Source organism: Trachypithecus francoisi, unplaced genomic scaffold (genome assembly GCF_009764315.1).
Source record: "Trachypithecus francoisi isolate TF-2019V2 unplaced genomic scaffold, Tfra_2.0 Lachesis_group3, whole genome shotgun sequence".
NCBI lineage: Eukaryota > Metazoa > Chordata > Mammalia > Primates > Cercopithecidae > Trachypithecus > Trachypithecus francoisi.
The window spans coordinates 123,786,953-123,798,996 of NW_022681468.1; the positions used below are offsets into that span (position 1 = coordinate 123,786,953).

General features: G+C 35.8%; 1 protein-coding gene across 10 annotated transcripts in view; it reads left to right on the forward strand.

The window, feature by feature from the left end:
• DENND4A (DENN domain containing 4A) overlaps window positions 1-12,044 on the forward strand; it is a 131,859-nt gene that overhangs the window by 78,634 nt on the left and 41,181 nt on the right. For all 10 annotated transcript variants that reach the window (XM_033189717.1, XM_033189718.1, XM_033189715.1 and 7 more), the window contains 3 exons: window positions 7,767-7,900; window positions 10,995-11,130; window positions 11,804-12,010. In XM_033189717.1, coding sequence (XP_033045608.1) covers window positions 7,767-7,900; window positions 10,995-11,130; window positions 11,804-12,010 — 477 coding nt within the window. The remainder of the gene's footprint in view (window positions 1-7,766; window positions 7,901-10,994; window positions 11,131-11,803; window positions 12,011-12,044) is intronic.

Genomic DNA, 12,044 nt, shown 5'->3' on the forward strand with positions numbered 1-12,044 from the left:
CCGATAAGCCCTAAGGTATCTTGTGCTAGAAAACCAAGAATTGCTCCAAGAATGATGGAGACATGTTAAAACAAAATACACACACAGAAGTCAATTTGAAGGGATTTCCGCAGGCAAATCTAGGACAATTTGAGCATCAAATGTTGGTAACAGATTAGCCCATTGAGTAAAATAAAAAACATGAGTCCACACAGATATCAATCAATTGAAAGTCATCTGATGAGAAGCAGGATCTTATGTAGTTATTAAGGACCTCCCCACAAAATGCATATTAATGACAAAAGGGAAAAGAGTAACTTTATAGTGGAAAAGCCTGGCAAATACCATTTTAATCAAGTTATCAAAATGAACATCATCTACAACGGGACAAGTCAACATTGTGTTCCCCTAATAGATTACAATGAGAATGCAACCTCAATTCTATAATATTCCTGCAAAAATGTATGACCTATATAATCTCAAGGAAATACCAAACACATATTAAATGATATTCTACAAAATACCTATTCTGTAATCTACAAAGTATTAAGGTTAAGAAAATAAAGTAAAAATGGAGAAGTTTGTCTAAAGTGAAGTAAGAAGACTTGACAACCAAATGCAGTGCTTAGCTAAGAACTAGATCCTTGCTGGGCACAGTGGCTCACACCTGTAATCCCAGCACTTTGGGAGGCTGAGGTGGGCGGATCACAAGGTCAGGAGATCAAGACCACAGTGAAACCCCATCTCTACTAAAAATACAAAAAATTAGCCGGGCATGGTGGTGGGCACCTGTAGTCCCAGCTACTCAGGAGGCTGAGGCCGGAGAATGGCGTGAACCCGGGAGGCGGAGCTTGCAGTGAGCTGAGATCACGCCACTGCACTCCAGCCTGGGCGACAGAGCGAGACTCCATTCAAAAAAAAAACTAGATCCTTTAGGCATAACGTTATTAGGCTAATCGACAAAACTTAAATGTGATTTGAGATTCCAGTAATAATATCAATGTTAATTCCCAGTTGATTGTATTTCTGTAGGAGAATGTCTTTGTAGGAAGTATGAAAGTATTCAGGAGTGAAGATAGGTCAACTCAGCAGCTTACTCTCAAAGATTAAGGGAAGAAGTTACTTATACTAAAACTTTCCTGTAAGTTTGTATTTAAATAGGTATATAGTATCCATGATCTTATGGCCATGATAATAGAAAGAAGGAATAAATAAAAGCTTTATTATATGTGATCACAACAATTTGTAATGTTAAGATTATTTAAAGAAGTTCATCACTTTCAAATTTATGTGACTGTGAAAGAAAAAAATCAATGGGTTTTTTTTTTTAACGCAACAGCCAAAATACAACTTATCCCTTGATATTCAGAAATTGGTTCAATTCTTAGTTTAACATGAAATTGGCCTTACTGATTGTTGAATAAGTACCAATTGTGTCTTATAAAAATGAGAAGTGATTCTCACTATGAATAGGAAAATAGTATGGTAGGAACAACACACTACATTGGGAATCAGAAGTACTTTAATCTTGACTATTATACTTGTGACTTTAGTCATTTAGTCTTTATATGTTGTTTTCTTATGTATGTTTTTAAAATGTTTTGAGGATAAATAATTATAGCTGCCTATCTCATAGTGTTCAGAGTAGTGTTGTATAAACTAAAAAGTAGAAAATATTATGACTATTTTTGCCTGTAACTGGATTTTATTCACGTTTATAGATTAATGGTTCATTTGGTTTATCATTTCATAACAGAAATGTTCAATTTTTGAATGATTTGTACATATGAACAGCAGGAACACATTCAGAGCCTTATAGACATCTACCTTTTCCTTCAGTTTAGAACACTTGAGGGATGATTGATACAGAGAAATACTATTTCTGGTGCTGTTAGGGAATTAACAAATGAAAGTATCCAGAAATATCATCCCTAGTTCTTTCTTGAAAATGCTTTGGAATAGGGAAAAGATGGATACATGCCATTACCTGCTTAAAATTCTCAATTCATCTTCCCATAGAAACACTGTTATAAATGGTGATTAGCTATACTTCAAATGGTAGCGTAGCAGTGTTTTGCTATAAATACGTGTTAAATTTTTATAAGTCGGGCATGGTGGTATGCACCTTTAATCCCAAGAGCAATTACTACCAGCTACTCAAGAGTCTGAGTGGGGAGCCCAGGAGTTGGAGTCCAGCCTGGGCGACATAGGGAGACCCCGTCTCTAAACAAAAACCACCAACAACAAAGTATTAATTTTGTATGTGTAGAATGATATGCTAACCACTTTTTAAGACATTTTTAAAAATCAGATTTATTGAGATATACACAGTAAATACACCATTAATGTACAAAGTTTAATGAGTTTTGGCAAATATGTATTTCCGCATAACCCATGACTTTGAAGTGTTTTCATCACCCCAGAAAGGACATTGTTTTGGGGGAAGATTTATTTTCTACATTTTGAATAACCTACTTACAAACAGACTTGTGGAACCCTGCATTTTGTATGTTGAGCTCTGGTCTATAAAGCTTTGAAAACCTGGGTTGTTTTCTTTGTTATTTTTTATTTTTGAGACAGGGCCTCCCTCTGTCACCCAGGCTGGAGTGCTGTGGCACGGTCTCAGCTTACTGTAGACTGGACCTCCGGGACCCAAGTGATTTCCCACCTCAGTCTCTTGAATAGCTGGGACCACAGGCGTACGCCATCATGCCTGGCCAATTTTTTGTAGAGACAGGGTTTCCTCGTGTTGCCCAGGTTGGTCTTGAACTCCTGGACTTAAGTGATCCTCTTGTAGTAGCCTCCCGAATTGCTGGGTTTATAGGAGTGGCTACTGCTTATGGTGAAAACCTGTTTATTTTGAAGAGATAATGTAATAGCTCCTTGACAGTTTTGTCTTCATTTGAGTATTATACCAAGAACTTGTTTTTCAATATTTTAATCAAAGTTTTGTGTTTGCCTTATTTGGCACTTTTGTTAGGCCATTCTAGTGTTACCATAAAGAAATACCTGCATCTGGGGAATTTATATAAAAAGAAAAAAGGTTTAATTTGCCCGTAGTTCTACTGGCTTTATAGAAAGCGAGGTGCTGGCATCTGCTTCTGGTGAAGCCTCAAGAAACCTACAGTTATGGCAGAAAACCGTGGGGAGACAATGGGGAGCCAACATGTCACATGGCCAGAGGTGGAATGAGAGAGAGAGTGGTAGAAAGTGCCTTATGCTTAAATAAAACAGATCTTGAGATAACTCACTCACTACCACAGAGACAGAACCAAGTTATGAGGGATTTGTCCCATGATCATAACACCTCCCACCAGGCCCCACCTCCAACATTGGGGATTACATTTCAACATAAGATTTGGAGTAGACAAATATCCAAACCATATCAGTGCTTACAAAATTAAATATTGGCAATAAATAGAAAGGTGTGCTTTAAAAAATAATTCCTCTACATTTTTTATAGGAACAATTTTTGTGTGTGTATAAAGATGATGTTTCTGTCTGGCATTATGAACTTTGAATGATTTTCTTACAGGTGTTAGGCTTCCATTAGTTGTATATATGTTCTCACTGAGCTTCCCTTAAGAACCATGGCATACTTTTGTGTAATTGTTGTTCCTTGTGCGAACCTTAGTGAATCATAAGGGACCAAATTGGTAACCAAGGTTTTGCCAATAGCATGCTTTAGCCAATAAATTTATTAATCCACATGAGAACACTGAATTAGTTATCAGAATCCAAGTAACAGTGAGAAGAGAGAAGTCTTATATTGTTCCCTTTTATTTTTGGCCTATTTTATATATCCTATTCATAAGTTTCTGTTTTAGCTAAGAACTCAGGATTCCTAGCTAAGTCACATGATTTAAATAAATATTGATATCTAAGATATACAAGATTTGTAATTTTGCTGACTAGGGTATTACGTCCTAAGGAGCATATCTTAGTACTCATAATTAATACATTATGTTGTCTAGGATTTTCTATAGGCCACCTGTTGTTTATGTGATGATAGTCCATGCAGAAGATGACTGGAATCATTGCTTAAAGATTATGACTTCTGAGAAGTCTCGAAAAAGAAAATTCTATTAAATGTATAATCATTGTTTCTAGGTAGACTATTTTCCTAAAATGTTATTTATCTATTTGAAGTCTAGATCTAACAAAAGATCACTTATATATATGAATTAACATTATACTTAAAGATTTTAATGACTACTCAGAAAATCAAAACTGAAAATTAATGCATTAAAACATAGTTACTTGTATTTGCTTTATTATAATTCAAGAGACTCTTATTAGAGAAAAAATAAATTGTCACAAGATTAAAAATATATCTTGGTTTTTTTATTTTTATTTTTTTTTTGAGATGGAGTTTTTGCTCTTGTTGCCCAGGCTGGAGTGCAGTGGCATGATCTCGGCTCACCACAACCTCCGCCTCCTGGATTCAAGCAATTCTCCTGCCTTAGCCTCCCGAGTAGCTGGGATTACAGGCATGTGCCACCACACCTAGCTAATTTTGTATTTTTAGTTTCTCCATGTTGGTCAGGTTGGTCTCGAACTCCCGACCTCAGGTGATCCGCCCGTCTTGGCCTCCCAAAGTGCTGGGATTACAGGCATGAGCCACTGTGCCTGACTCAAAATATACCTTAATAAAGTTCATATGTAGTTAGAGCAGAGGTTAATTGTATCCCTGGTGTTGTTATTAACCAGAACTCTCTGAAATGTAAATAATTATGCAATGCTGTTACTACCTTTCATGTTTTGATACCACAGTAAGTGACTCACAAAAAATCAGTGCTTACTATTCATCTGCATATGTTTTCTAGATATCAGTAACACTTTAAAAAGAATAATTTTTGTGAGGGTTATTCCTTAGTTGAGTAACTTTGAGCTTAAGTTTATAAGTGAACAAAACTCTTACTTCTGGCAGTTTAACTATAGAAAATAAATAACATTAAGTATACATTAACTGTCTCATATGGTTCATAACTACTATTGAACAAAAATTAGATGTGTGGTACCATTATTCACTTATTCTCACATGGTATATTAACTCTTTTGATCTTAGCATATCCAAACAAAACACTTGACTGACTTTAAAAAGCTGGAGTGGGTAATACTGAATAGAAATAAGAAAAACAATATATGAGAATTATCTGTTTCATTTATGACTAATTTAAGAACCATGTGTTCTTGTTCTTCATATGATTATATTTTAAATCATTACAATCTGTTCCTGTGGGATGGTGCTTAACTAAAGGCAGTTTTGTGTAACAAATAGTCTGGTAAGATTTTTCTTGGTTTCCCAAGAATCCATTTCCAGTGTTTTCTGAGCATATTAATGTCTTGTGGGAAAATATGAAAATTATTTTAATTTTATCTTGCAGTGGGTGTTGGATTTCTTTTTCTCTCAATAGAGACAGATGTCACCATGCTTTCCAAAAGACAGAGATGTCCAACCTATAAATGTAGGATTTATTGCACGGCTATTTTTATAATGTTAAAATGAGATTTTATTGGTATATAAGTAAAAGGAAGTACTTTTACCAAGCTATTGAGTCTACAGTGCAAAATTTTAATATTTGTATAGACTTCACCGAAAACTAGAGCAGTTGTCCTGGACCCCACACTTTTTTATGAGAACAGTATGGCTGGAGAATGGAAAGTAGGCACCAATATGGAGAGGGAGAAGCTGCTAAAAAAAGAGTGAGAACTATTAAATAAATAAACATTTGCTAAGCATGGTGGCTCATTCCTGTAATCTCAACATTTTTGGGAGGCTGAGACAGAAGGATTGCTTTGAGACCAGGAGTTCCAGACCAGTCTTGGCAACATAGCAAGACCCCATCTCTACCAAAAAAAAAGAAAGAAAAATTAGCTGGGTGTGGTGGCACGTGCCTGTAGTTGTAGCTACTTGAGAGACTAAGGCAGGAGGATCACTTGAGCCTAGGAATTTGAGGTTGCAGTGAGCTGTGATCGCACCTTGGCGTTTTAGCCTGGGCAACAGAGCAAGACCCTGTCTCAAAAAAACCATTAAGAATCATAATATATAGGCTGGGTGCAGGGGCTCATGCCTGTAATCCCAGCACTTTGGGAGGCCAAGGCAGGCGAATCACCTACAGTCAGGATTCCTGACAAGCCTAGCCAACATGGTAAAACCCCATCACTACTAAAAATATAAAAATTAGCTGGGTGTGGTGGTGCACACCTGTAGTCCCAGCTACTTGGGAGGCTTAGGCATGAGAATCACTTGAACCTGAGAGGCGGTGGTTCTGGTGAGCCAAAATTGCACGACAGCACTCCAACCTAGGCGACAGCAAGATGCTGTCTCAAAAAAAAAAAAAAAATCATAATATACGATTTAGTGGCCTGATTCTTTTCTCATTTATTGTTATTTTGTGAATGTTTTTCTCATTATTATAATTCTGAATCATGTCCTAATTTTTATCTAGTTCACTGTATGGATATACCATTAAAAACATTATTTAATCCAAGAGAGTATAGCATATAATGCTGTGAAATTATCAATAATTTATATAAGAAGATTTTGAATGTATTGGTTCCTTTAAGTGTTAGAAAATTTTTAAAACTCATCTGTGTTCTTTTTTGGTATACTCTGCCCTAAGTCCTTATCTTAAAGGTTTAACTTGTTAGTAATTCCTACTCTTCCACTTAATCCACATGGTATATGATATTTCTAACCTAATAAAGTTCTGTGAAATGTATTTTGTCATATGTATGACATCCTTTTTTATTAATAATATCAATATTATGCCCTTTAGTTTATGAGCTCTTGTGGGGCAATTTAGGTTCTACGAAGTTTCCGTTTTTTCTGGATATTACCTTGCCATCGAGTACCTAGTAGAAATAGTACTACTAAAGTGCTTTCAATATTGATGTGACTAGAGTTTAACTCACATGTACTTCTACATATGCTGAAAGAGCTTAGGGAAAGTTGTTATATTTAGTATAAATTTTTAAAATATATAAAATTCACTATTCTTATCACACAGACACACATGTACGTGGATTTAAAAAATATTATTTCTTGATTACAGTCTCATGATTCAAATGCAAAATATTTGCATATAAAAAGGTATATTCAAATATAAAAAGGTATATATTCATCTAGGTCCTATTCCATCCTTGTCTACTCTATTCTTTTCCTCTTCCTCATATAGGTACTTTTCTTAGTATCTTTCTAGTATTTCTTTATGTAAATATAAGCAAAAATGAAAGGCCGGGCGCTGTGGCTCACGCCTGTAATCCCAGCACTTTGGGAGGCCGAGGCGGGCAGATCACAAGGTCAAGAGATCGAGACCATCCTGGCCAACATGGTGAAACCCCGCCTTTACTAAAAATACAAAAATTAGCTGGGCGTGGTGGCACACGCCTGTAGTCCCAGCTCCTCGGGAGTCTAAGGCAGGAGAATCGCTTGAACCGGGAGGTGGAGGTTTCAGTGAGCTGAGATCACACCACTGCACTCCAACCGGTGATAGAGCAAAACTGTCTCAAAAAATATATATATGTGTGCGTGTGCGTGTGTGTGTGTGTGTGTGTGTGTGTATTTTCCTCGTTTCTTATTCAAAAAGTAATATACTATTTACAGTTTGCACTTTGCTATTTTCACTTAATTATTTTGGCACTCATAGAGAACTTGCTCACTCTTCTTTTTTAATGGCTGTTTAGTATCCATTGTGCAGATGGTTTATTTAACCACTTCCCTTTATGTGAACACTTGGCTAACCAATGTGGCTTTTTAATATATGTTTTTAAAACTCCTTTAGGTGGATATGGACAAGAGCGGTGAAGTGCGACTTATAGAACTGGATGAATCTTTCAAAAGTGAACATACTGTTTTTGTAACACCACCTGAGATCCCCCACCTACCCAATGGTGAAGAACCCCCTTTACAGTACAGGTATTCAAGAGGCAGAATGTTTGAGATTGAAAGAGAGAAGCAATCCATCATCTGTGACGTAGCTTTCTAAGGACTGTGGTATTTTCAAAAATCCAAACTTTACAGATCCCTAATTTTTAGGTGGTAAGCAAGCTTATCCCACATCCATTATTAAGCTTTGAGGTATAAAAAGAAAACATATATAATTTTGCATAATATAGACTTGGGAAGCTCTCTAATGATGTCTGCATAAGTATCTATCCTTGTAAATGTTGATTACATTCAGTTAGACTCCCCACCTCAAATGCAGCACTTTTATTATAGAATTTTGATTTTTTTTCATTAAAACTGGTTTCCTCACATTCAATCCTTTTTCATCTCATACACACACTGATTAATATAACCTTGGTTTACAAAAGGATTAAATCTAATTTAGAGTCAATCTTTGTGGCCTTGATTTGTACAATATAATTTTTTAAGTTACTAATTTTTGTCGTGAGTTTTAAGTCATGGAAATTCAGAATTATTGGAATTGATCATTGTTAATTTAGGAAATGTGGTTAGACACTGTGCTAAGTATATAGACTTGAATGATACATTGTCTGTGCCTTCAAGTCTAGTGAAGAAGAGAGAAAAGTCCTGAGCACATTAAAATAAGGGCTATGATAGATAGAGGTGAATGCATTATTTAGTTTCTAATATACATTTATTTTTACTTAAAATTGTAATTTCTTTTAGAGTTTAAAAGATTTCTTAATTCTCCAATAATACTTTCTTACTTTGTTTAAATATTCTAAAACCATTTCACATCTATCACCCTTTAAATCATAGTTTGTTATTTTCATTGAAAAAGGATTTTTCAAGACATCTTTGTTTATGACTTGGATTAAATTCTTCTTTTTACAGATGAAAAAGTGGTGTGATAGATGTTTATGAATGTTGATTAATCAGAGGCCACTTGATTTCTACTCTTTTCATCCAGTGATGATATTGTTCATATCACTTTTTAAATGTCTTCTGTCAAAGATATTTAAAATATTTCTCTTAATTTCTCTCTTCCTCTCTTTTTCTTTCTAAACAAGTTCTCATTTCTTAATCTCTTTTATACTTTATGCTTATTTGTCTTTTCGTATGTGTCACTAATAGAGTTTTGTGTTTCTGTGGTTTGGTTTTAACTTTTTTAATTTAAATTTTACTTTTAGATTTTAGTCCTTTAACGCTAAGAAAATTTGGCCAGGCACAGTGGCTCATGCCTGTAATCCCAGCACTTTGGGAGGCTGAGGTGGGCGGATCACTTGAGGTCAGGAGTTCAAGACCAGCCTGGCCAACATGGTGAAAACCCTGTCTCTGCTAAAAATACAAAAATTAGCTAGGTGTGGTTGCAGGTGCCTGTAATCCAAGCTACTTGGGAGGCTGAGGCAGGAGAATTCCTTGAACCTGGGAGATGGAGGTTGCAGTGAGCCAAAATCGTGCCACTGCACTCCAACCTGGATGACAGAATGAGACTTTGTCTCCAAAAAAACTGCATTATTTCATCCTGTGCCACATAGCAATACCTTATCTCTACAAATAATTTTTTAAAAATAGCTGGGCGTGGTGGTGCACACCTGTGGTCCCAGCTACTCAGGAGTCTGAGGTGGGAGGATCATATGAGCCTGGGAGGTTGAGACTGCAGTGAGCCATGATTGAGCTACTGCACTCCAGCCTGAGCGACGGAACAGACAAATCAAAAAATAAAATAAAAAGAAAATTACTTATCTGAAAACATTTCTGTTTTTTTAGAATCTGTCATTTTTTTTTCTTCAGACTACTCATATAATTTTGGTGTAATCATAACCATAATTGGGAAAACACTGTAAATGTCCTTAATGATCACAGAGTCTGCCTCATAAGAGATTACTCATAAACTTACATTGTCTATGTAAAATAATGAGGCATTTGAAATAAGACACACAAAGTGGTCTTATTATCTTATATATATACAATGAATTTTTTAAGGGACATGGTTTTCCTGGATTTCTTTGCTGTTTCCTACTCAACATTGAATCATTGCTAGTATTTTCTTATTCTATGGAATTTGACTATAGTAATGTATAAAAAAAATTGTCTACCTTCATTTATTGTAGTTAGGTTTCTTCCTAATGGAAACTATTTATATGCCTTTAAGAAAATATTATATAGTGTTCTTAAACAGGTTAAGTGTATTGCTCAGGAGGCAATTTTGGTTTCTTTCAGCGTATCTTTTTCCTAACTGCTGCCTTTCACTTATTTACTTATTTATTAATGAAGTTTCACTATGTTGTTCAGGCTAGAGAGCAGTGGCTATTCACTGGCAGAACCATAGTACACTACAGCCTTGAATTCCTAGGCTCAGGCATTCCTCCTGCCTTAGTTTCCTGAGTAACTGGGATTACAGGCATGCACTAACTACACCCAGCCTAGCTGCTAGCTTTTAAAAGTCCAGAACATCTTGGTCTAGCACCTTTATTAGGTTTACCTCCTGATAGAGCACGTATTCTAACCTTTTCTTCCTCTTATTTAACCTTCTCAGTTTTCTTTCTCATAAATGATGCCTTGAACCTACTAGCTAACCTGACAAACCAGTTCATGAGAATGTGAGAGCAAAGTCTGGTGTGCTAATGTGCTAAACCTAAGGTTGTTATTTGCATCTTTCTAAGAAGGGAAGTTCAACAGTAAATATGTTAATCCAAAGCAATGACATTAATGATTGCTCTTTTTGGAAGAGTCCTAGTTTGGTGGACCTTTTACCAATTGTCATATTATCTAATATGTTTACTATGTATTAACAGGAGTACCAACTTTTAAAAGTTTGCTTAAGTTACCTTGGAGTTGGATGTCATGTTCATTTATGTTTTTCCCTTTTCCTGAAAAAATAACTTGAGTCTGAATTTGGCTATTACATTTCTAGTTATTATAGTAAGAAGAGCAACATTAGCATGAATATTTATTGAGTACATATCATAGCCTGATGAAGAAAGATAGTTAAATTCTAAGTGAAGAAGTTATTAGTCGTAATTATATTAACCTATAACCACTGTGATCATCTATGTGTGCTTGAGAACTGTTTTTCCTTTTTTTGTCTTTTCTAAAACAGCTATAATGGATTTCCAGTTCTTAGGAACAATTTATTTGAAAGACCTGAAGGATTTCTACAAGCAAAGAAGAACAAACTGCCTTCAAAATCAAGTAGTCCTAATAGCCCTTCGCCCATGTTCAGAAGAACAAAACAGGTACTTTATCGCATTCTTTTTTTTTTTTTTTTCTGAGATGGAGTCTCGCTCTGTCGCCCAGGCTGGAGTGCAGTGGCTGGATCTCAGCTCACTGCAAGCTCCGCCTCCCAGGTTCGCGCCATTCTCCTGCCTCACCCTCCCGAGTAGCTGGGACTACAGGCGCCCGCCGCCTCGCCCAGCTAATTTTTTTGTATTTTTAGTAGAGACGGGGTTTCAGCGTGTTAGCCAGGATGGTCTCGATCTCCTGACCTCGTGATCCGCCCGTCTCGGCCTCCCAAAGTACTGGGATTACAGGCTTGAGCCACCACACCCGGCCTACTTTATCGCATTCTTCATGTAATCAAATTTTAGAACAAGAAATAAATTGAATATTTATCCTCCTATAATATGCTTTATCACTTCATATATAACTATTACTAGATTATTATGTTCCCCAAAGCACTCTGAAGATAGAGTAATCTGACTTCAAGAAATTAACTAGTTCTCTTGTCCTAGAAATTTATTTTATATGCTATTTAATACAGATGCAAACAGAAACTTGAAAACACTTTAATTACAGACATATTTTGTCATGGAAACATTATAAAAGCTTGTGACTTGTACTTGTTTAGCATTCAGTTAAAGATGCCTAAGTGCATAAATTTATTAGTTAGATCTTTATTTTTTTTTCCAGGAAATTAAATCAGCACATAAAATTGCAAAGAGGTACTCTTCCATCCCTCAGATGTGGTCTAGGTGTCTACTGCGCCACTGTTATGGACTGTGGTTTATTTGTCTCCCAGCTTATGTGAAAGTCTGTCATTCAAAAGTCAGGGCTCTGAAAACAGCATATGATGTGCTTAAAAAAATGCAGTCAAAGAAGATGGATCCACCTGATGAGGTAACAATTATTTTATTGTTATATATTTTTTTTG